General features: G+C 47.3%; 2 protein-coding genes across 2 annotated transcripts; both read right to left on the bottom strand.

Moving 5' to 3' along the window:
* Positions 1-235: 235 nt before the first annotated feature.
* Positions 236-1323, bottom strand: LOC149372398 (uncharacterized). The gene is made up of 2 exons (XM_089566859.1): positions 569-1323; positions 236-485 (listed from the first exon to the last, which is right to left on the bottom strand). Exon 1 carries the CDS (start codon positions 1252-1254, stop codon positions 589-591), a length of 666 nt encoding a protein of 221 aa, XP_089422985.1. The 5' UTR covers positions 1255-1323; the 3' UTR covers positions 236-485; positions 569-588.
* Positions 1324-3586: 2263 nt separating this feature from the next.
* On the bottom strand, positions 3587-25225 carry LOC149372397 (beta-galactosidase-like). The gene is made up of 15 exons (XM_089566858.1): positions 25098-25225; positions 23946-24103; positions 22211-22361; positions 18652-18715; positions 18456-18550; positions 18113-18293; positions 16653-16833; positions 16487-16530; positions 15368-15486; positions 12459-12533; positions 11055-11141; positions 9217-9324; positions 8646-8777; positions 6440-6673; positions 3587-3828 (listed from the first exon to the last, which is right to left on the bottom strand). The coding sequence occupies exons 1-15, from the start codon at positions 25164-25166 to the stop codon at positions 3604-3606; spliced, it is 1923 nt and encodes a 640-aa protein (XP_089422984.1). The 5' UTR covers positions 25167-25225; the 3' UTR covers positions 3587-3603.

The following is a 25225-nucleotide window of genomic DNA, read 5'->3' as shown; positions in this document are numbered from 1 at the left end:
TGTCTATAATTTCTGAGAGTACTTCAGTGCTTCTGTCCCTAAATGCCCTTGCACTGGTTTTGTCACAGCCCCTCAGGACGCAATTGAAGTCACCCATTACGATCAGGCATTTCTCGCAACTGAAGTGCTTTTGTACGCTTTGAAAAAACGCTGTCCTCTCATCCACCGCATTTGGGGCGTACACACAAATGATGCGCCAATATGTTTTGTCGTACAGGAGGTCAACCAAAACAAATCGACCCGAAGGACACGCCGTATATGCCTGAACCTCAAGTCCCGGTACATTCTTTACAAAGATGACACAACCCGCAGACGTTCCTACAGCGTGGGCGACAACTGCAAAAAACCTAGACGTGAAACGTCTCACCATGCTCCCGGTCTCCTCTTCCCCGTCAATTTTCGTTTCCTGCACTGCCAGGACGTCAATGTCGTGCTCAGTTAAAAGGCGGTACACCTGGCTCTGCTTCTTCTTACTTGCCAGTCCCCTGACATTAAGTGTACCGACTTTCATGGGGAACGCAGGAGCCATTTTAAAGCAGAAGAAAGAGGCCGGGAACATGGTGCTTACCCTTCACGTCTAGCGCTTGGCTAGACGACATCGTTGACACCGGAGCCATCCGGTGCTGGTGCCAGGCCTGGCAGCGGGGGCGGCTTGTCAAGGGCTCTCCTCTCCGTCGACACAGTTGATCGTGTCCGGATGGACGACCGCCGTCCTTGGGTCGTTTTTGCCGGCGGCTCTTCGACGCTGGGGGCTTCCGCCTTGTCGTCTTCGGTTCCGGTCTGGGCGTGTGGCCGCTTCGCTGGGGCAGGGACGCCGGTCGTGCGGGCGCCGCTCTGGTCAAGGTTCTCCTCGGTCAGAGACGCTGGCTCGGTTTCTTGGAACGCTGGCACGCTTACTTCACCGCTCGACGCCTCCGTCTCCTTTCTAGTAGGTTCTGCCCCCTCAGGCTTGCGTCCGGCATCGCTGCGTCCGGCAGCGGCTTGCTGCGTCCGGCATCGGCTGGCGTCCGGCATCGAAGAGCCCGTCGATCCTGTTTGCGTTTCAGGTTCCTCTATGCCTTTCGCAGATTCTTCAGCCTCTACTACATCCATCAGGAGTTCCGCAGAGTCGTCTTTCGACGCCCCGCCCGTAGCCACCGCATAAGTGCGGACACACTCATTATCCGCGTGGCCGTACCGCCGGCATTTCGTACAGCGGGGAACCTTGCATTCACGCCGCACGTGGCCTGTACCATGGCAGCGCAAGCACTGCATTGGACGCCCAGGCGCTACGACAAGAGCCAACTCTCCGGCGACACGTACCTGGTGTGGCAGGTCATCCACTTTCAAGTCAGGCTTCAACTTCAGTAGGACCGTTCTTGTCGTTGAGCTCTTGTCATTGACGCCTTGTATCCGCCACCGCTCACGCGTAACGTCGGTCACTTTGCCAAACGCCGCGAATGCCGTCCGAATGTCGTCGTCGGCCACACCGTGAAGCATCCAGTGTAGCCGCAGCTTTACCTGCTGGTCTTCCGGGTCGATAATGAGGCAGCGGCGTTTCTTAACTTGCAGCTCGTTGAAGGCGAGCAACTTCTTTGCTGCCTCCGTGTTCCGCAGGGTAACCGCCCACACGTGGTTGATTTGGTACGCCCCCAACGCGACCACGTCGGGGAGCATACCGGTCTCGGCCAGGGCGTCTCGGAAATCCTCGACCCGGAACGGCCTCGCTCGCACGTCGCCGTGAAGAAAAACGGTGTTGAAAACAACACGTCCTGTTGGCAGTGTCGGCAAAATAATCTGATAATCCTTATCACCGCAGTCATCGATCCTGTTTCCGCGGCCGTCAAAGGCCGCTATCGCTGCTCCGCTGGAGCCCATGACCCTGCGATCCGTTCAGCTCGGCTGCCGGAAGCAGAAACACTGCGCCATAGCGGCGATGTCGAGCCGTCGTTCTGAATGAATATTTATAACCAGCCTTAATGTGGCTGCTACCTGCCGGTGGGCGGCGCTGTCATCGCTGGCTGTACCGGCTGCATTTGGCGAACACGCTCCCGCGGGTTTGGTTGGGGATGGGGGGAATAGCCGGGTTGGAGGGGCAGGCCCACACCATGTGATAGGTGTCAGAAGACACCGCACTACAGTGCGGGCAGCTGCCGTTACAGGAGGGGTCAAAATGCTTTAGTGCTGCCGATCACAGTAATGTATTGGTGAGAAGGCGGAGAAGGAGCCGCTCGGGGACGGCTTTTGCTCGAGAGAGATTCTGTAAAAACTGGGAGACTGAGCAAAAGTAACTTTGAATGCACCTGGCAGGCTGGCCGACACCGACTACGATTACCGCATGCTTGAAAAAGTCAATACACTGTTAGCAAAAAAGCATCCAAAAGGGAGTAAAATGGCTTATCCTCTAACGCACACCCAAAAGGAGGTTTTATTTGCTCCATATAAATGGAGTATTTTATTTACTCCCTCATACAAGGGAGGTATTCAGGTGTACAAGGGAGTAAATATTTTACTACCCACAGAAATGGAGCCCAAAAATGGCGTCATGTTTATTTATCCTCATTCAGGCTCATTCTTACAGCAGTGCCAGCGGCGGAAACGGGCAGTATACCTTCGAGGGCCGCCGGCAACCCTACTTGGGAAACGCGTTCTTTTCGGCCTCTGCAAGCCCAGCCGCGGCGTAGGCGGGGGCGGCAGGAGTCGTCTGCTTATCGTCTGCTTTTGCTGTACGTGCTCGTTTGGTTGACTATGTTCGTAGATAAAGGGATGTTACATTAGAATCAATAGCTCAAAACTGAAAAGGAGTCGTGGGGTAGTTTAACTGTCATGCACCACTCTATATTTGACTAAAAACCAGATCAGAAGAAGTTGAAAATGCAACACACCCATGAAGGTAGTTTGGTATGGCAGATTTTGCTTTAATATTCCCTTCTCTAAGGCTTCACTTTTCAATATGACTGAGGAAAAATGTAGCCCCATACACTCAATCAACAGCTCAGCGTTGAGAGTATGTTTTATCACAGCTCCATGTTGAAGCAACACAATATAATCTGCTGCTCCACCGCGGGAACCACACTGAAAAAAGCTGTGAGAATTAGACCTAAGCGGTGGCTGTAACGGGTGGCGACAGTAACAAAGGAAGGTCAGGTATGGTTAGAGGACTGGAGGCTTCACAGGAGCCGTTCAGTTATGTAGCGTACTGTAGCGGAAAACGGCGACAAGCCGATATCTTGTACCGCGACAGGCGCCCGTGATGGAGCAGACGTGAGCAGAGGTCCAGCGACGATGGTAACCAACGGGTCGTCACTCACCGCCATTATCAGACGACTGACCAGAAGCAGACGAGACGCTATGGCGTTTTCTTTACTCCTGTAGGGATTTTGGGCGCATTGAGACCAAGGAACTCCATTTAAAAATAGTAGTTTTAAGGAGTAAAATACTCCTTTATGCCTCGTTATTGAGTGCAAGGAGTAAAATAGGTCATTTAGCACATCTTTACTCCATATTGATGGAATAAATTCTTCCACATATGGAGTTTGAAGGTGGACGCAGACCATATAAATTCCTATTTATGTTGATTTTTGTTTACAGTGTATACGCGGAAGCGGGCAAGTTTCGTGCAGTTTATTTATCCGAGGAAGGAAAGGACGGCACGGTGCCGTTGATTTCGGGCGCATCAACGAACTCGACGAAACAGTTGGAGTCCTGTGAGCATGGACTCTGCTCGAACTCGAGGATGTCGAGGATGTTGTAAGATCGGAAGACCACCGACGGCACGTACAGTGTCTTCTGCGGGCCCATGGGGGTCCAGTAGCGGCCCAGGTTGAAACCATTCAGAACGACTGTGCCCTACATGGGGAAAGAGAGGGAAAAAATGAATGATTAAGGTTAGAAATTTTCATAGGCAAGTATATAATGTTTGATAAAGAGAAACCACCTTATTCGTGAACGTCTGGGCATAAAACCATACACGGTAACATATTATCCGGAAATATTATCCGGAAATATTATAGCTATTCTTCGACACATTCATACCCCCCTCGTTGTGAAACCCCTTCCCCGGAACGTTCATCCCCAGTACCACATCCCTCGCCGCATGGCTCGCGCTAAGGCCCTACACAAGTATTATGGACAAGCCCAGGACGGCATTTGGGTAGACGCCGCGTGCACAACTCATGAAGCTGTAACTGTTGGTTACAATCCAGCCCTAGCACAGCCCCTCACACACCGCCTTCCCTCGGGCTGTACGCCTGAGGAGGCAGAGGAAACCGCCATCGCCCTAGCCCTTGTACATTCCAATGCAAACTACATCTTTAGCGACTCCAAAACGGCTCTGTTCAACTTTGCGAGAGGCAGGATTCACGCCCCTGCTTGGGAGTTGTTGAACACCCCCACCAAAAACTTACCACGCAGGGTAGAGCTCCAGTGGGTGCCGGCTCACTCTGGGAATCCAGGAAACGAGGCTGCCGATAAATTGGCCCGAGGTTTGATTTGCCGGGCTCAGGACGGCCTCGATCCAGGTTTCTCGAGAGAACGGGCGCACACCTTTGCAGAGCTCACGCAAATGCCCCGCTTGGACCGTCGGACTTACCCTCGTCCACACCCCTCCCTTACCCATTCCCAACAGATCCTCTGGAGACGCCTCCAGACCCGCTCTCTCTCATCCCCTCAGCTGCTATCCCACTACTGTGGCACCTCCCCTGCATGCACCCTGTGCGGCGACCCTCACGCCACACTCTCCCACATCCTTTTCGGCTGCCCTGCTGATCCTCCCCCGCAGGGACAGCCCGCGTTATCAAGTTGGGAGGACTGGGAGGTCGTGCTCTCGTCTCCGGACCCGCCATCGCAGCTTGCTGCGGTGCTTCGGGGTGCCGACGTCATGGACAAACACCACATGAACGTTCCGACGTAGAGTGGGACCGTGCGGTGGTCCAGGGACCCAAGGGGGGTCTAAACACACTTGCCATAATAAAGTTTTTTTCTCTCTCTCTCTCCGGAAAGTGGTAGTGGTATCTACAATGCGCGATCGCGCCCACTCAACTGCTATGACAGAACCACGGCTTCCGCAGCTTCAGGGGAACTTACACCGGCCAGCCAAAACACCACTGCGGGCAGGCTGCGAAAGCACTTGGTTTCGACGGGATGAACGGGCAGCCATACTAGGAAACGGTGGAAGCGACGGAGTCTGGTGGTGTACACGTGACAGTCTCGCGTGCGCAGAGGGATCGGTGTACCTGCCCCACTGCTCTATAGAACTGTTCGTTTGGTATTTTTCTTGATTGTTTACTTTTTTGTCTGATTCGGGTGGCCATGTTGATCTCCCGGTGCAAAAAGTATGCCCTCAGACCTAATATTGTCATGTGGTACGTGGAATTAACTTAGTAGTGGGAGGCCTCCTGCAGTGGGCGTAGTCAGGCTGATGATGATGATGGCGTGGGGTTTAACGTCCCGAAGTGGCACATGGGCTATGAGCAATGATAGGGGGCTCCGGATTAATTTAGACCGTCCAGGGCTTTTTATCGTGCGCTGACATAGCACCGCCAACGGTCGTTTTTGCATTTCGCATTCATTGAAATGCAGGCCGCCGTGGCCGGGATCGATCCCGCGACCTTGGTACCAGCAGCCGAACAATACCCTGAAGGAATACTCAACAGTAGGGGAATGAGCGGTTTGTTGCGACATACATTTGAAAGAAGCCAAGAGTCCATAAAACCAAGGAAAGCGTAGATAAACGTGTTTCATTGTTAACGTCTCACAAAAAAGTTCCGGCTTCTCCGCAGGGAAATTCCTTGGTTAATCAATTCCCTGATGACGTCATCAAGATCACGTACTCCAATTAACCAATCTGAGAGCACCGCGCAATTCGAAATTCTCCACGAAATTTTTTGTTTGGTCGAGAGAGGGCACGTGCCCTTGTGACGTCACCACGACCTGCCCACCAGACTGTGATCAAACTGCCCACCGTTGCCAAATTCAATGCATTTGCCACCTGCCCGCCGTGGCGCTGCGCGTGATCATTACGGAGAGCTCGAGAAGAGCAACATTGGTCTCACAAGCACCACTGGAGGCTGTGTTTGAAGCAGCCGCCAGCCGGGGCAGCCGCCAGCCGGGGCAGCCACTGCGCCAATACGGGTATGAGGACACCCACCGCTGTGGCTGAGTGGTTAGTTTGGTTTATGGTTTATGGGGGTTTACGTCCCACAGCGACTCAGGCTATGAGGGACGCCGTAGTGGAGGGCTCCGGAAATTTCGACCACCTGGGGTTCTTTAACGTGCACTGACATCGCACAGTACACGGGTCTCTAGAATTTCGCCTCCATCGAAATTCGACCGCCGCGACCGGGATCGAAGCCCCGTCTTTCGGGTCAGCAGCCGAGCACCATAACCAGTGAGCCACGGCAGCGGCTTGTGCCAAGCGGTTAAACGCCATCGTCACTGAGCCAGCGCGGCGTGGTCTAACCTTCTTCCAGTGGTCAAGCCTGATGAATGTGTCCAGGGCTGGGCTCTGCTGTAGCTGAAACCTTGCCTCATAGGCAACCAGTCCTGGCGCGTGGGCGTTGTTGCAATTAGAAGGCCACCTCTTCGGGGTAAGAACGCTGCGGCGCGACTTGCCCATGTGGTCCCTCTCGTCCAGTCTGGTCATGTTCCAGTGGGTCAGCGTTGCTCCGGACAGGGTCACGTTCGAGATGATACCCTGAAATGGCGCGAAAGACGCGCTCTCGATTGTGGTGCTTGAAGTATGCGATTGCGCAGCGGAAATTCATGTTTTTCTGCAATACAGAAAAGTTGTGGTTCTTTGGGCACAGACAGTATATACAGACGGTAGCCGTGAAAGGCATAGGCAAGGGCGTCCGCAGAACTTTTTCCGACGAGGGGGGCATCCGATGTCCGGGGATGGGGGCGGCGGCAGGTTTGCACCAAAAAGGAACCAGTGCATAAATAATATTCGAAAGGGGGGGGGGGGGTCCCTTGCCCCCTCCTTTCGGACGCCCATGGGCATAGGCGTATGCATCTTAAACCTGACGACCTTGTGCAACACTAACGCGGGTGCGCGTGACGTGGACATGGAATATAACGAGATACAAACGTTTGAGCGCACTAGCAGATATGATACATCACAAAAGTGACATCAGCTAGCCTGCATTCAACCATTGCTAAGTGTATACGAGCTGTTTTCCCTTTTCCCCCTGCTATTTATAACACTTGAGCAAGAATGCACGAGGAGGAATACCCCACCTTCTATCGCTGCGAAAGGCTATAGTAACGATGTAACTACACTGTCCGTTTTCGCAAGAATTTTCGCCTCAAGAAGTTCAGTTAAAAGATTGTGGAGCATACGAAAAAGCGCTTCACGATCAGGAACAGACTAGAGGGAACACATCTGGCTACACCTTTTGCTATCACTTCCTTAGCAAAGCTTATCGGGCGAACCTTGCATTTTAACTGGTCAGGCGTCGTCTCTGTATACAGGCCATAATCGGCGCCTCTCTTCGGTAAGCCATGCAATCTGGTCGTCTCTACGCGCTCGTGCTGACTGAGAATTTCCATTCCTGTTTTCTGTCCTGCAGAACAAAAGACTGTCTAATGATGAATTGGCTGGGGAAATGACATACAGCCTCAATATCGTATGCATTTTGGGAATGAAATGAATGAGGGGAAGTTGAAAGCAAACTCTGATTCCAATTTTTCACCGCTGTTCTATGCATACTATTATGTTCTTTTTGCAAAAACACGATGCCACGAAACCTCAGTTACGCATCTCGTTGCACGATGGGTATAGCTGATTATAATAAGGGAGTAATCACTCATTGGCATCCAGCCAAGCGCAGCCATACGGCTACAAAGGAAAGCTATACAGCTTTCTCAGAAACTTCGTAGTTAAAGAAAAATTCGTCCTGGTCCGGGGTTCGAACCCGGGACCACCGCTTCACCGGAGCAGTCGCTCTACCAACTGAGCTAACCGGGACGGCAAGCTTATGGTAGGGCGAGAGCGAATTGATCAATAACTCGAAGTGGGAACAGTGTTGGTCAAATGTTTTTAGGGGAATCCCCCAAGGTGGAGTAAATTACTTCGTATTACAAATTTACTCCACCTTGGGGGATTCCCCTAAAAACATTTGACCATAGCTGATTATACGGATATGAACATTCGTTTCTAGAACGATCGAACGGTGCGCTCTGTTGTGCGTTTGTGACATTCGACACTATCTGCCGGGATCGGCATAGCTTTTTGAGGTTTGAGAACTAAACGGCGATCAGCGCTAATGAACCTGCACGATAAGACGTTGTTTTGGTTTGGTTTATTGCGGTTTAACGTCCCAAAGCAACTCAGGCTATGAGTGACGCCGTAGTGGAGGGCTCCGGAAATTTCGACCACCTGGGGTTCTTTAACGTGCACCCACATCGCACAGCACACGGGCCTCTATAGTTTCGCCCTTATCGATATTCAGCCGCCGCGGCCGGGATCGAACCCGCGTCTTTCGGATCAGCAGCCGAGCGCCGTAACCACTGAGCCACCTCGGCGGGGCAAGACGTATTTTGAGCAGTAGGCCGCTCGTTTATGGCACCCAGTGTAGTCTTCAAGCGCGCCGTTCAAGAGCTTTAGACGTGTGTGCGAACATCTGCACGATTAATACTTGCTGGTATAACCCTGAAGGACAGCTTACCTTTGGGTCGTTTAAATTTCCGAAGGCGACCCTTCCTTGGCTTTCCACCACCACCGTAAGCCTTTGACCTTTCGTCACCGGGATCATGATGTCATACACGTTGTCCATGCGCGAAATAACGCCTTGGTAAACCTGCATGCAAAGTGAGAAGGAAAAAGAGAAACCCACGATGCTTACACCACGCCCCGTAAAGCGCGAAAGACGGCAACCGCTGCGATTCCTGCCAGAACAGTAGTTTGGGCTGGTCGGTTTTAAATAATAATAAAGAAAAAAAACTGCAGAGAGTGTTTACTACATTCGAATCAATGCGGAAGGAAGAGAGAGAAAAGAGTTTAATGCATACGCTCTAAACACAAATACACCTATATGGGAGTAAGACGGGAGTAAAATTGTCCTCTAGCGCACAGCCTTTTTTAAAGGGTGTGCTCTAGAGGACAACTTTACTCCCTTTCACTCTTTTCTGTTTATAGTGGTTGGGTGAGCCCTCATTCCAGGAGTCCATTGGCTTTTGCCGTTGCTCTTGCCCGGTTCCCCAGCGAAAGCTGGTCTTAACCCTCATGCGTGCACTCACGTCGTCCACGTAGACGTATCCTCGGTCTCGGAGCCCGGGCACGCTGAGCACAGCCGGGTTCCTGGGCAGGAACGACACCCACGTGTCGTACAGGACCAGGGCTTGGCTCTGAAAGTGAGATTAGATAATGTAAAAGAGAGCGCCTTAAGTGGACTTTGGTGACATGTAACACTGCTGCAGCGATGGTGACGTTTCGGGGCATCTGCCTGCCGTGAGGCAAAACTATATATATGCCTAGAACTTTCCTGCGCAACTGTAGATAACGCAACAACAAAACCGCCGTTTCAAAGTCGCCGTACATTCGTAATTCCTGTTAAATAACCGGATCAAAACAGCAGCTTTAGTTTCTTGACACCAGATAGCGGCGTGGTGTACGAGCTATCACCGGCACCTTTAATATTCTCAAAAAGCAAAATTTTTGCAGGCATGCTGGGCCAGGCCTCACAGCATATGGAAATTGCAAGTGCCGTCAGTGCGGCGAAGGGGACCGTATTGTCGGTCCGTATCACATCAATGGATGGGCTGTGAGCGCGACCCGCAAGTCTTGTTTCATGACTTCGAAAGGTAAGGCTTGAAAGATGTGGATGACCTTACGTGATCGTTTAAAGACGTAGCGCATGCGGTTATTAATAGCAGAAAGAAATCAAACAGTTCAAACAGCCCAAGGGTAGCGATCGAGGAGCACCGCGTAATATAAAAGGGTGTGCGGCAAAAATAAAACCCGGTGCCGTACACGTTAGCTCACTGGAAGCATTTGAAGCTCGGGCCTACGTTTCAATCGTTGGGCTCAAAAGAGTGTGGTAGCGGGCTTCGCTATCGCAAGTTCGCGAACAGTTTGAGATATATGGTGTGGCACCCCACTAGCGTATGTAAAAGAGATGTGCATCCATTCTCTTCGCAGCAGCTAGTGAAATGAAGAAAATAATGAAATTTTTTGTTGAAGTGGCATAGTTTTACTACTGCGAGATTTCGATAACAAAGGCAGTTTGAAAAAGGCTTGCCCGAAATTCTTGCTGTTTACATTAGTTGCTTGATTACATCGGGGCTTATGTAGGTGTAGCGGGCGTGTACTAGTAGCCTGCGCGCATGCTTAATTAGTGATGAATTAACCGAAGCCTACAGGTGCCGAGCTATACTAAATATAAAGAGAACTTCGATGTAAAACTTCCCCACATCTCTTGATCTTCATATCGGTATCCCTTGCCTCTTGATTCCATGTGTACATTTTCTTGCACATCAGTATTTTTTTTTTATTTTCAGGTGGTGGTGGTGAAAACTTTTAATTTCTGATTTTCAGCACTGCAACGTTCTATTTCTCTGCGGCTACCTAATTCTGTCACCCATGTCTGGTCATTTTATTTGTTCAGCTAACTAGGGAAACACAAGTAGTATTGATGCACGTGCTTCAGTTCGTGCCGTTGTCGTTTTATAGATGGGGCTGTGGATATAGCGCCCGTTTTTCGCACCGTGCACCTTTGCTCTTAGCCTTTACTGCAACAAAAACAGCACCACCAACAACAACATATAAAGATAAAATGAAGAGCAATAAACAAGAAATACAGTTAGGACATTTATTCATCTTGTCCACATGAGCGAGTGCATGCAGCGCCGCTTGTATTCAGCCCGCTTCTTTCATAATAGCACGCGTACAGCACACATGCAGCGACTGCGGTCGAATCTCGTTATAACGAAACAGTTTATAGCGAAATAATGGATATAACGAAGAAATGACTATTCTCCTTGGAAGCTCGGTCAACACAGGCTATAATGAAGCTACGGCTAGAACGAAGTAATCGCAGGGCCCCTTAGGGAGGGGCCTATAGCAAGAGGCTTCTTACCTGCCGGATTCGCTCAAAAGACAGGGGTCGCTCATAGGGTATTGCAGTGTGAGCGGTGGCGTCCCTAATATCAGTCAAGTTGTACAACTGGAAGATATTGAGGATACAAGTTGATAAATGGTATGAAAAAAAAAGAAACTTTGGAAAATATTGGCAACGATGTTTAAGGCTTGAAGTAACTAAGGCCGTAATTTTTTTGACACCTTAATGACCAGACAACGAAAAATATTTAACAAAAGCTTTTAACTTCCAGTATGTCGTCTTTGCTAGTCTTTACTTTGCAGTAATGTAGAATTTTTTTGGACAAAAATATTATTGTGTTGAAAATTAGCAAATTCGGATGATATCTGAGTGTTTCAAAACAAATTGCTTACATGCACAGTCTCTATGCGATAAATCAAGAGCTAAATTGAAGATCATCTTACTCTTTTGTGACGTGGCAATGCACCTTTACAAATTTTAGCCTACAGAGCCTCGAGGGTTTGCTTTGCAGTAAGTGAGCATGCTTTCTCTACGCCTCGCAGCTGACACGCCGACATTGCTTTGAGAAATAAGTTGCGACACTGGGTTTTGTGTAAGACTGCGGGAATTCATGATTCTTTTGAGAGCAGACATAAAAAATGCTTAAGTTCGTAGCTCGCACTGTGCGTCATATGCATGGCGTTACAGGGAAAAAAAAATCAAGATATGCAATACCTGCGCATAGTCCACAATTGAGAACAAAACGAAACAAAAATATTTTCACGCCTACGAAAGAGCTAACAACGACCTGTAAACATAGTAATAAGGGTGCAGTACGCACGAATTTGCGCATTCATTGCCGCGAGCACTTTTCCGAGCAGCAAGCGTTCCTGTCAGCTTACTGTGTAAGGCAAGCCAATTTTAAAGCATTTGTTGATATTCGCAGATAAAGTGAACATTACGAGGGTTCTCGTATGCACGCATTGTATACAGCGCGAAGCTAAGTGCCCATTATGTGATCATCAAACCGCACCGATAAACATAAGCCGCGGTGTTTGTGATTACAAAAGTCTGCAGCTTCATTGCGAATTATAATGAGGTCTGAGATGGCACAGTGTTAGTAAGGGCTTTTATGGTTCCATGATTCTTCACTCTTCTTTTTCCATTAAGTTGATGTTATCGCTTGTCCTGCGCCTGTAGTATTATCTTACGTTCTTCGTTTAATGCGCTATAATTTTGTTTTGACTATAGACTAGCAACATGCCCAAGCTTAATATTCTATAAATGAGAATTAGTTACATACAAACTGCCTCACAAAACCAATAGCAAGCAAGGATACACCTATACAAAAGCAAGCAGTTCGTACGCACGTTATTCTATTGTTTCAGAGGTTCTGCTAACATTTTATGGCACTGCTTTTTTTTTTAGCTTTGGAAAACTCACCTGTTTAAGCATGATCTTTCCCAGTGCCATCTTTTTCTTGGGCGCCGGAACAGGAGTGGGTGGCACAGCGATGTACTGCGCATGCGCGTGCAGAGGTCGTCACGTGCTAGAATTTTATAGTTTTCAATCTTGTACTGTTCATAAGATTAGTATCGCTTTAGTTCTTTAATAATTCTCCAAAACAAAAGGCATATATTCAGGCATGGACAAGGCACAGCGACTCAGCGTTTCAGGCTGCATTTCCTTGCAACAGTAACCTTGGCTTTTGCACTTTCTCACACAAGTCTAGCGCGCGCATGAGCACAAAGCTGAAACGAAGTGCTACACCTCGCAGCAGGAAGAATCCTTGTCGCTTCGCGCTTCTTTGCCCCGTCCTCGCTTACGCTGTGGGAGTTTCGAGACTTTAATGTCGAGGCAAGAGGAATCAAGGCTCTGTTACTGTCCAAGGGCAACTTTGCACTGTTAAGGTCTTCATGCATTGTCCGCGAGGATGTCTGCATTCAAGGTCACGAGAAGGACCCATCAGGATTAAGCACGGCATCTTTTAACGCGGCACCGTTAAAGCAAGAGAACAGCAGTTCGCAATTGGTGGCGAGGTGCTGGAAGTAGTAGGAGAATATGTATATTAAGGGCAGGTAGTGACAGCTGATCCGGATCATGAGAGGGAAATAACTAGAAGAATAAGAATGGGGTGTAGCGCATATGGCAGGTTTTCTCAGATCATGAATGGCAGTTTGCCAATATTCCTCAATAGAAAAGTATACAACAGCTGTATCTTACCGGTACTCACCCATGGGGTAGAAACGTGGAGGCTAACAAAGAGGTTTCAGCTTAAGTTAAGGACAACGCAGCTAGCTATGGAAAGAAAAATGATAGGAGCAACGTTAAGAGATCGGAAACGGGCGGAGTGGGTGACCTAGTCGAAATCAAGAGGAAGAAGTGGGCTTAGGCAGGGAATGTAATGCGCAGGCAAGATAACAGCTGGTCCTTAAGGGTAACGGAGTGGATTCCAAGAGAAGGCAAGCGTAGCAGGGGGCTCCAGAAAGTTAGGTGGGCGGATGAGATTAAGAAATTTGCCGGAATACGGTGACCACAATTTGCGAAGGACAGGGTTAATTGGAGAGACATAAAAGAGGCCTTTGCTCTGCAGTGGGCGTAGTCAGGCTGATGATGATGATGATGATGATGACCGTTAAAGGCCCAGTTTAGAGTTTAGAGGAACACGGGGCGTAGACCGTCGGCGTTGTATCGAGTGACTCCGGATTGGTCGAAGAGGTGGTTATAGTCACACGTGGAGCGGCAGAATTGAAAACTGATTAAAACAATATTAAACTGACCATCAGAGGGCCACAACATGACTCAAGCGACATTAGGACATGTAAATATATAAAGTAAATGAATTACGCTGAAAAAAATTGAAAGAATTAGTCGGGAAGCGAGCCCCTGAACATCGGGTTGCGAGTCAAAGACGGTAGCATTAAGTTAGGCCACGCAGGCAAGTTCGTACGGCTTGGTTAAAGCGCGGCTTTTCGTGTGGTCTTTAACACGGGAACTCTGTCCCTGTCTGCGTGGGACAGAGGAGCCGCAGAGGAGCCGCAGCTTAAGTGTCCACAAATTTTTATCCAGGGATCCTGATTACTCCGGCATCCATATACATTACATGCAAGCTAAAGACTCAACCAGAAGAGCACGGGAAACGTGCAATGCGATACGGCGAAAGAAAGGTCGCACTGCTGCCCTTCTTGACTTCTGCGGGCTTATGGAAGAGAAAGCACAGGAGCAAAATGCAATTGGGTGAACAATCGCAAGACCTGAAGGTAGCTGATAGAGCGCTCTAGTTTGCTTTTAGCGACATTGAAAACGTCGGCCGTGATATTAAGCTTACTGCCATGCAATGTTCACGCTCCCAATTCCACAGCTTTCCGCTCTGACCAAAGCTACCGCCACCCACAAAACTCACGGATGGGCCATAAGAATGTGGTGTGTAATGAGTGACACCACAGAACTGAGCACAGGGGATAGGACTCAAAAACTTTTCCCGTGAAAAGGTACAGACCTCATAAAAAAAAATAGGGTGAGAGTGGTATTTACGTGCACTTTATCGCATTATTCCTTTACCCCTTCTCTAAAAGCGCGGTTAGGGTGTTTATCTCGAGAGGCACACTTGTGGCACATTTCTCTTCCTCATCCTGCTCATCACCATCCTGCTTATCAGGTTTTTTTCTTTATTTTTTTTTACTGAGATTTTGCCAGATCTGGAAACTCAAAAGAAGTTGCCGACGCTACTCGCCAGCTTCAACGCACAGCTTCAACCTTCCATTTGCATTGTGATTCTTACGACAGTTGGTAAACAACGCACTTTGGAAAGGATAAAACGATTGAACATTTGGTATCCCTTCGATGAAAAGCTGAATTCGGTCAGGAAAATGATGTACATTTTTGTGTTAGATAATTTTCAGCACTTTAACGGGATTTTTTTTTTGGAACATCATAACATCGATCTCGATATTTTTTTTATATGTGTGCGTGTTGACTGGAGTATGGTTTCGAAATATTATTACCATGATGACAAATTGGCGATCAGCGCCATACTCAATTTGAATACGCTACGATGGGAGTTCCTGCGCTATCGTGCGCCCGATGGGCGTTTTAGTGCATGCAGAATAATTTTTTCAGTTTGTTCTTTTCTTGTCTCGTATAACTTATTTGCTAGCTATGCAAGTCAAAGTCCTCAAGCAGAACCACTATATCCAATAATTCAGTTCCAATATAATTTACTCGAACAATACCAGCTTTGCGATCGCGCTGGGCATACGCTTTCATCCGTGTTTAAATCTCCATTCGCCACAAAATCAGATCCAGCTCTTTCAGTGTTGCTGGCATAGAACCGACGATCATAACGTCCTTACCTTTGAGATGACATTGCGGATGGCGACAAACTTGTCTGTCGGGTCCCCGGCTTCCGTGATGGGCGCATCATAGTCGTAACTTGTTGGCGTTGGATGGAACCCGTTCTTGTCAACGTTAGCTGTCAACGTTGCAAATAGTGCGAAAATTGATAGGTCTTCATGAAAAGGTGGTCTATTTATGCCGAAGCAAAGCAGTGAGTAACCCCGTACTATAGAGGGAAGCTGCAGAAACAGGAAAATCCGAAATTGTTCTGTCCAAGAAGTGTAACCAACTCTGTAACCAACATGTGTTTAGTGGGCGTTAACAACTTGATAGATTAAAATTTTCGAGACGATCCTCATAACGAACTGTGCTCAACATGCCAAGCACCATCCCTGATTAAACACTACGCCGCAACAAGAAAAAATGACTACGAGGAACATTGCTGGGACGACCAGACTATTTTCTCACATAGCCTAGCTCTTTCCACGAATTACAACGAGGTGCGGGACGTTCTCTGCTCGCGGAAGTCTCTGCTGCGATCCTGCAGAGCTGATGGCGACCCGGGAAATATGCTCTTTCAAGAGTACCGGCCTCAGGCCGTCGTACAGATAGCTTACACCGACGTCTCAACAGCTGCCATGTTGGCGAACCAAGAGAGCATGGCGAGAAGCTGCACATTTATACGGCTTGCACTGCGGAAAATGTGCGTGGTTAGCCATCATGGTGCCCCGACTTCACGTGCAAGCCATCTATAACCACGGCATGCCCGACTTTTCATTCACCAGTCAGGATAACGCCTGGCTGATGCAGCAAGCAAGAGCCTCCCACTTTCCTTTTCACCCCCTCCCCCTTTTTCTCGCTTTTCTGCGAAAATTAAGAAGTTTACAATCACAACCAGTGTTCGCAATGCAATTCATGCGACTAGCTCGGTTACTTAACGTGTGAAACTCTGGCCCAGTGCAGGGAAAATATTAAAGTCAGAGTTAGAAGCTACCTGTAGCTTTACACCTGACATATTTTGTTTACAAATCGATTAGATGCCGTCGCATATACTCGTGTTATTATCGGCTAGTCAATCAAAAAATCGCGCAGTCGCCAGGAAGCTGCAAGGTAGCAAGGGGCTTGTTGCACCTTACCTCCTGACTTGTAGCCGAAAGAAGTTCCGCCGTGAAACATGTACCTAGAAATCAATCAATCAATCAATCAATCAATCAATCAATCAATCAATCAATCAATCAATCAATCAATCAATCAATCAATCAATCAATCAATCAATCATAAAAGAGTTAAATGGCCACTCACATGTTGACAGAGGCATTCATGCTGAGCATCTTGTCTAGGTCGCGTACCACGTTGCTCGTTTTGACCGTGCTGTGCGGCTCTGCCCAGTGGTCCAACCATCCGGTGTAGAACTCCGAATTTACTAGTGGTCCGCGCTCCTGGTGTCGGCGTTGGATTGCGAACATCTTCTGGATGTCTTCTCCTGGAAGTTTCCGAAAAAACAACCTCACGAAAAATGGCGCACCAGTCGCTCAAAAGCGAGGCTCGCTCAACGCACAGGCCCGATTTAAACCTATTGTGTTTTCACACAGTACTGTCTTGTATGAGTGTACCAACTTTTGAACAAGGAACTGGGCAGGTAAAAAGCAACATGAAATAACTCAGCTCAAACTTTCAAATAACGTTCATTTTTGTCAGTGGACATCGTTGCATCTCCTTCTGGCAACTGCAGAAGTACAAAAGAAACGAATGCGGGCAAATAAATAAACCTTTAAGGAATAGCATATGTTTCATATTCACAGCTTCGCACATGCGCTTTTTGCTTTTGAGCGGCCATCAACACAGTAGCATTTGTTTTCTTTCACGAAAAACCAAACCGAAGGATGGCTGATACATATGCCGTGCATGCCTTAGGCCTTCGAAAACATCTTCCAAAATCCCCTTGCCACTTTGTCGTTTTACCGGAGCATGACCAGCTGCCTGTCGAACTGTGGCTTACAATCGTACTATGCGCAATGCGATGCGAGGTTGCTTGGCGCGTTGTCTAAAGAATAATTGTACTGGTGCTCTCTCATCATCCAATTCAAACACCTTCCCGTATGTGTTACATGATGGTGGAATTTTATATACGGAACACGTGCCTCAAACTTGCTCTTAGCTCCGCATAAGTTAGCGCACTCCTACAAATCAATATGCCGAAACAACCTGCCCCCTTTTGAGAATTACTGACGCTTACTTCTTTGCAGCGTCATAAGCTAATGTGTTAACTGCATGAAATCCAAGGGAGGCGAAGGTAAAGGGTCGGCAGAGCATCGAATGACCAGATAAGATTAGGAAGTTTCCGGGAACAGGACGGCCGCACCGAACGCAGGGTTCGGTGAAGTGGAGATCAACGGGAACTGCCGCCAGTTCAGTTCAGTTTGGTTCAATTCAACCCTTTGTCTTGCAATGAACCTAACAGTGCTTCTGCTTCTGACTACGATACAGGGCGGCTGGAGGGATCACTAACAGTTTGAACACACACAACAAAGGCGTGACGGTGGTTGCCCTGCCATGTGTGTTCAGCGTTTCTCACGAGCCAAGACTGGCCGCTTCACGAATGTCAGCACAGATGATGTTTCGATGTGTAGGTTCTTAGCAGAAACAAATCCGCCATGTCAAATAATGGCTGATCTGTTCATCATGCAAAGACAAGGGTCAGTGCCTGCCATTCTTGCGTGTTCAATAGATTCAACTTTTCGCGCGACGACTCTTCCGCGTACCTGTGCCGAAATCGATGGTTGTGTAGGCGCCTTCTACTTTGCCGCACTTGAGAAGACTGTCAGCGGCGCCGTCAGTGGTGTAGAGAATGACGTCATTGCCAAGATGACGCCGCACCAGGTCCCTCAGCCACGCCGTGTACACGAAGTCGCACGCGTGGTAGCTGCCGTACTCGTTCTCGATCTGCGAAATGTCGCCGACGATATCAGAGCGCTGGGATAGCTGTCTTGCATGTCAGGTGATCACCTTGCCAAGATGCGCAAGTACGTGTAAGAAGTCAGTGAAGTGAGTAGCCCAAGCAGCTTGTTTTGTTGACATAGAAATGATAGACAGCCGCGGATTTACCTGAACAGCGACGATGGGCCCTCCGTTTGCATAGATGAGTGGGCGCAACAGGGGAAGGAGTTTGGAGAAGTACCTCTCCACGTACCCGAGATACGCTGTAGAAAGATGCAAACATTGGAAGTTGAGCCTTGTCGATGTTATCGATCAAGACATTTATGATCACGAGAGGCTGGCATGCGTCAGAGGCGGCGTTTACCTGGATCGCTTGTTCGAAGCCCTATAGAAGCATTTTTTGACAGTAGCCAGTACGGAAGACCACCCTGCAACAATATTGTGGAGAAAGAGAGGTAAATAACACATTATATACCCGGCAAAACACTTAAGCAACCAAGATTGAAATGCACGCGCTAAATGTTCAGGGTGCTGATAAATCTTTTTATCTCCTCCTGATATATCAAATAAGAGATGAGGAAACCGTACTTATACCAGCGTGCACCGTCCTCCCAGGTACTAATGTACCCTTACTCAGGCTCCTCCCTGGTTGCAACTAGTTAATGGAAATGAAGAGTAAAGGGTTGGAAGAATTTTTTTTTGCGTTTTCAGCAATCTGGAATGCCGAAATCTTCCTGGACATCACTCATGACCAATATTCATTATTTATTATGCCTTCTTGGCCTTAAGCAGAGTCAGAACAGCAACCCGCTTTTCGAAACTAAGTGACGAGAGGGCACTCCTGACTTCTTAAGAGCTTCCAATCATTCGCATGTATACAAAAAAAAAAAAAGATGCCGCAGGCAAGAAGTGGAAACTTTGCTAAGCTCAGCTGATTCTTCAGCAATAGTCATACACAGATAAAAAAAATACATGGTATGTTCTTTTGAACGCTTGCACAATGTACTCTGTGCACATGTTACGTTATGTGAGGCGCGTGAAGTTTTTACTACTGAGACGACAAGGACAGCGCTGACCACGCGCTGGCAGCGCCGTCCTTGTCGTCTCGTTTCTGTCCCTGTCTTTTTTTTTTTTTGCGCTGCCGTCTTTTTCAGTTATGTACCAACACGCCCAATTCGCCGCATTTTTACCCCTGCACCGTTATTTTGAAAGTTTATTTTGTTTTGGTTGAAGTGGGAAAAGCCTAAGACTGCCGATAGCGACTACTGTCACATGCCGTGTTCGAAAGAATTGGATTTTCAGTGCCCGTAGAAGAGTGAGATGATTAACAAGCCTTTCGTGTACGAAAGCTTGCCGCAAGCATTCCTTCACGCCGTAAAGTCCGCTTTCTTGCAACTACTTGAGCCAGCGCATATCTCAAGAAGTGTCTCCGCGGGTCAACCCCAAAATACCCACACGTAATTTAATTGCATCGTCTGGGAGTTCTCACCAAAATAACTTCCTTAGGATGCACATCTTCGATTTAGCACACTGGGCTCTGCTTTCACATGCAATGATGGCAGCATGGCTCAAGTTAAAGAGGCCCCGAGGACACGTCCATTCAATTGTTTGTTCGGTAGCAAAAGACGCATTTATCGCCGCGAAAAATCGCATTTTAAAATCTCCCGGCCAGTCGATCCAAATCTGTGACGTCCTGACGGCTTGCCACCGTTTTGAAATAAATGGCCACTTAGCGTAGAAGCAGAAATCGGTGTCGACACACGAATTTCACTTAAGAAGTCGGCCAGTAATTGTGACACCCGTATTTCGTTGTTTTTTTTTGTTTCTTTTCTAGCTTATAATAGCTTCAATTTCGGTGAGAGTGGCCTCTATATAATTAAAACGCGGCACCCAATCGATTAAGGCCAACTTCTATTGCCCTCAGCGTCTCCTCGAAATCCTGAAGGCATTTTGGAAATCTCCGGGGCGATTCAACGTGATTAGTTGCGCAAGGTGAAGTACATTACTATAGGAAGATGTAGAACAGCTCACAAAGGAGCTTATACAAGGTGATAAAGTAGCGTGAAATTGATACTGGTATATACTACATGGTTGATGGCTTCTAAACAGATCTTTCAGTGCGCGTTGTTTTTGGCAAAAAAATGAAGGAATCGTATTGTATTGTCGTTGACTTTAAATATCTCAAAATGTAATTTTCGGTGGCTTTAATCCATTATACTTATTTTATACTTATACTTATTCATTATTCGTTACTTCATATAAATACCTGGATGTTCATATTTCTGCTGACCTTACTGGACGCGCCATATTGAGTACATTACTAGCAAAGCTAACCGCATGTTGGGCTACGTGCGCCGTAACTTTTCCAAAACTCCATCTGTCCTTGAAATTGTTGCTTTATAAAACATTCAAACGTTCTAATCTGGAACACGCCGCTGCCATATGGGATCCCCATCATGAAAAACTGATAACTTTGCTTGAGCTGGTTCAAAATAACGCTGCTCGTTTTATCTTGTCCAACTTCAACAGTACCGCAAGTGTAACAAGCATGAAAGCTAATCTTTCTTTACCTCTTTTAGCATCCCGCCGGCAGACAATTCGTTTGAGCCTTTTTCATAAACTATACCATCATCCCATGCTACGTGATGCCCTCATTTCTTCCCCCAGATACGTGTCAAACCGCATTGATCTTCGTCACAAAGTTGGCATTGAAACATGTAACACTGTAACTCATTTCAGTCTTTCTTGCCTCGTACATCACGCGAATGGAGCCGCCTTCCCGCAGATATCGTCGACATAAGTGATAACCAGCATTTTCGTTCTGCACTAGCTAACATTGTATAACTGGAGTATGATAATACTTTGTTTCGTAACATGCATTGCATCTGTTCATGCATTTTCTTGTTTTGTAACCACTCCCCTCTTTAATGCCTTTGGCTCTGAGGGTTCAATAAATTAAATGAAATGAAATTATTACAAAAGCAAGAAATGACAGATGGTTGTTTTTCTTTTATCTGCAGACGGTTTCAAACTTGCTGAAATAGAATGAGAGACTTTTTCGGAGTAGTATTTTTACTCTAGAAGAGTTGTTATGCTAAAATACACCAAAAGAATTTTGTTTCTGGAGAAGAAATCACAAAACAGTCAATTCTTGCTCAAAACCAAAATTTCTGTTCCATGAAAGGAACATGACGAGGGAATTAAAGGAAACAAACACGAATTAACTTTGTGCACTTATCGCAGAGAAAACCTCAAAATAAATGGGAAGTGAAGTGTAGGGCCTAACCCGCCCCTCTAAGTAGAACTTTCTGCGAGTTGCACTTATTAAGGTAGAACAGTGTTCTTGGTGCACAAATCAATGAAATATGTGGAACAACACTTTAGATATATCCAGAGATTTTAAGGAACACCGTGTTCTATATATTTAAGAATGTGGCATATGTAGAACATGGTTCCTCACGCATGTGTGCGGAACACCATTCCCCCAATATTGCGAATGTTGTGTGTAAAAGCGCGTAGCTAGAAGCATATGCCACGCCGTGATGCGATAAGCACCGGAATTAGCGGCCAGATCCCGCGCATGCGTAGCATAAAATGGCAAGCCGCAGTGAAATGCGAGCGCATCCATCTTTTCCGAGAGATTGCTTGAAAGGCAGAAAACGTTTTTTCTTGGGGGAAATAAAATTAGGTGAAAAGCGGCGGCAGGATGACGAGTGCTCAGGGATTAGGGCTGTTTCTCCTTCAGAATACCACTTAAGACTACCCATGAGTGGCACTTGCAGTTTCCGCCATAAAAGTAAGCGGTCTGCCACCATCAATTCTTCGGAAATGGCGTTCACGTGATTGAAACGTAGCCCGTGTGGCATTTGCAATAACACGGTTCTTTTTCTAATAAGCGAGAAGTGAGGCTCTGGTTCACGCACCATGTCCCTTTCGGCGTCGATGTAAGGACCCGGCCTGAGCAGCACCAAGAATCCGTGCTTCTGGGCCAGTTGCAGGAAGCGGACGACATCCTGCTCCCGTTCGAAGACAAATTCGCCGTCTTCGGGCTCGTGACTGCTCCATTCGACGTATCTGCGTTCCATGCGACGCGAGTAGATGAGGAACATTGTTTTTTACTTTTTTTTATTTGTTCCTACAGCGGTTGGCTTGTTTGTAAACCGCATTTCGGGTTCAGAAGCACTGTGACCAGGACGTCCTTAATTTTCACCTTTTTATTGTTCTTACTCATTTTAGCAGTATCTCTTTAAGCGGCGACCATAATGCACAAGTCGTGAGAGCTCGCCGGGAAAGCTCGACGTCCCTCGGAACAAATCGAGCCTGAGGCGTACAGCGTACGCTTGAGGTGAAGATAAGGAATGATTAATACACGTTTTTTGTACAACAAGGTCCTCAAATTCGTAATGTCGGCAAACGAGTCATAATTTTTTTTTTTTTTGCATTTTCTCAGCGCGGTTCATCTCCATAACGTCGGGGAAAAATGCATCAAGAAGTTGGGAGTCATGCGGTTTCGGTAATGTGGAAAATAAAGTAGAGGCAGGCAACAAACAGTAATCACTTTTATAAGACAAAAACTAGGGTGGGGCTATGAGACACTTCACAGTGGAGGACTCTAGATTAGTTAAGCACGTCTGCATGCCACGGAAGAGTGTCGCTGGCTGCTTTAAAGCAAAGAGCCGTATTTACGAGCCGAAGTGCATTGCTGCAGCTGACTTGGTCGTAGCGGTTCATATATTCCTATTTCTTTACTGCACCAAGAGCTGCTGCTGGGAAGGATCAAACAGTAAAGCACCCGATAAGCACAGCAAATTTAAACCCACGATAAGAAAGAATAGCCAAACAAACAAACAAACAAACAAACAAACAAACAAACAAACAAACAAACAAACAAACAAACAAACAAACAAACAAACAAACAAACAAACAAACAAACAAACAAACAAACAAACAAACAAACAAACAAACAAAAAGCTGCCTGGAGTACTGCGCGCAGCTCGCTGTGCTCCATCATCATCATCATCATCATCATCATCATCATTTATTTACCCTTAAGGGCCCCAGGGGGCATTACATAAAGGGGGGGGGCAACAGTAATCACAAGTCACAAAGAACAATGTTGGGAGCATAAATTTAGACACATGTAGATACAGCTGTCAACACTTCAAAAGAAAAACAAGCGAGTAAGTAGGTAAACAAAAGAAAAAGAAAAGAAAGAAAAAGGGCCTTCAACAGGAATGATTAGGGGGAATAAATCAATCAACATCTGTTTAAATTTTAGGGAATTAACTTCATTCACAATACTGTCTGGAAGGACATTCCACTCCGCTATGGCAGCTGGCAAAAACGAGCAATTGAACGCATTGGTTGAACCATGAATGCGTTGAACACTATGGCAATTGAACAAACGTCGCGATGATCTTAAAGGGGGCATAATTAGGCTCTCACGCAGTTGGGGAAAATTATAATAATATTTATGAAATAGACAGAAAATGAGGAGGAAAGGTTGAGCGAAGGCACGAGGACGAGAGAAGAAGACAAGGAAGGTAATGCAAGAATGCCGGTAATAGACAGTGCGAAGTCAGAGGTGGCAGCTAAGATCCACCTAACGGGCCTTTAAGTGCGGGTGCTTGGCCTCTCAGAGTGTTCGGATCGACTCACGCTTGTATCGCGTTGAGTCCTGCCGCTCTCATGGTCGCCAGCCTGTCATCCCACTGGTCCGAAAGAATCCGAAAGTAGTGAATAGACCCCGACACGATTTGTATAGGCTGGCCATCCTTCAGGTACTGGTTGTTCTCGTAGTCGATCACGAAGGACCTCTGGATGCACAGGCGGAGGCACACACAGACAAAAAGATTCGGCACCACAAAATCAACATGGTGGATAGCATCCATGCTAATCAGTTGGATTCTTTGGGATGAGAGTTTGAATAAGAAAAAAAAGTTACGATTATAAACGGCATATTTGTTGCAGGCAATGAGGTGTGTCGAGTAAGGCTGACTAGAAAATAGATTTTAATCCTGCTGGTATGGTTATTTACATCACAATTCTTGTGTTATAAGGGCATTCGTGAATAGTTTGCGCAGTTCCGTATCTAAGAGCCGTTTCTCCACTGACTTCCAATGATGGTAAGGCTTGCATTGTCTACACAGAAAGGTGCAGTTGCACGCAGCGATAAGTTAAGGCTTTAGTGCTTCCAGCATAGATTTGTCGCCTGTCACAAACTTTGCTAGATCGTCTACAAACGCCAGACCTATTTGCTCTGCACAAATGTTGTGCAACTAAAAGGCAACGGGGGGTTGCTGTTGCCATTGCCCTGCTGTTATTATTGAAAAGGGTTTACATATACCAGAGGCTTCTAAAACGAATTCGGAATGAACCAAATGTTCCACGTACGGCTTTATTGTCTCCCGAAAGTCGAAACGGATGCGTACCATAACTTTCACCTTCCTGTTCTCTCTTCACTTCACTGCTACAACTGTAATAACCATTCGCTGAACTTGATGCGAAAACTGATCACGGTACAATTAGCAAGAGCAGGCTGTTTTTCTGCTACTGCGAATTGGTGCAGACATTTGTCGAGGGCCCTCGGATTTGTAATCTTTAATGCATGCATATGTGAGGGCATGATAGGAACCTGGGCTCCTCAGAAAATGAGGGCATGGCAACTCCCACAACTGTGTTAGACTCAATGTATACCGCTTTATCCAAGAAGTTTGCCGCTGCGGGAATTGAAAGTGGCCTGCAAGCGTCTTACAAGGCACGCCACCACTCGGTCAATCCCAGTTTTTTCAGGAAATTATGAGTACTCACGGCTTGTAGTATTGTCGGTCGAATCAGTAACGACAATGCGAATAGAAGAGAGACCGGAAAAAGCTCCATGTCGGAGAAAAACACTCCTCCCAGCTTTCGTTCGTACTCGCCAGCTGAAGACACGAGAC

The sequence above is a fragment of the Amblyomma mixtum genome, chromosome 1, assembly GCF_055824585.1.
Source record: "Amblyomma mixtum isolate Tamu chromosome 1, ASM5582458v1, whole genome shotgun sequence".
Taxonomy (NCBI): domain Eukaryota; kingdom Metazoa; phylum Arthropoda; class Arachnida; order Ixodida; family Ixodidae; genus Amblyomma; species Amblyomma mixtum.
This window is presented reverse-complemented; position numbering and strand designations above follow the sequence as displayed.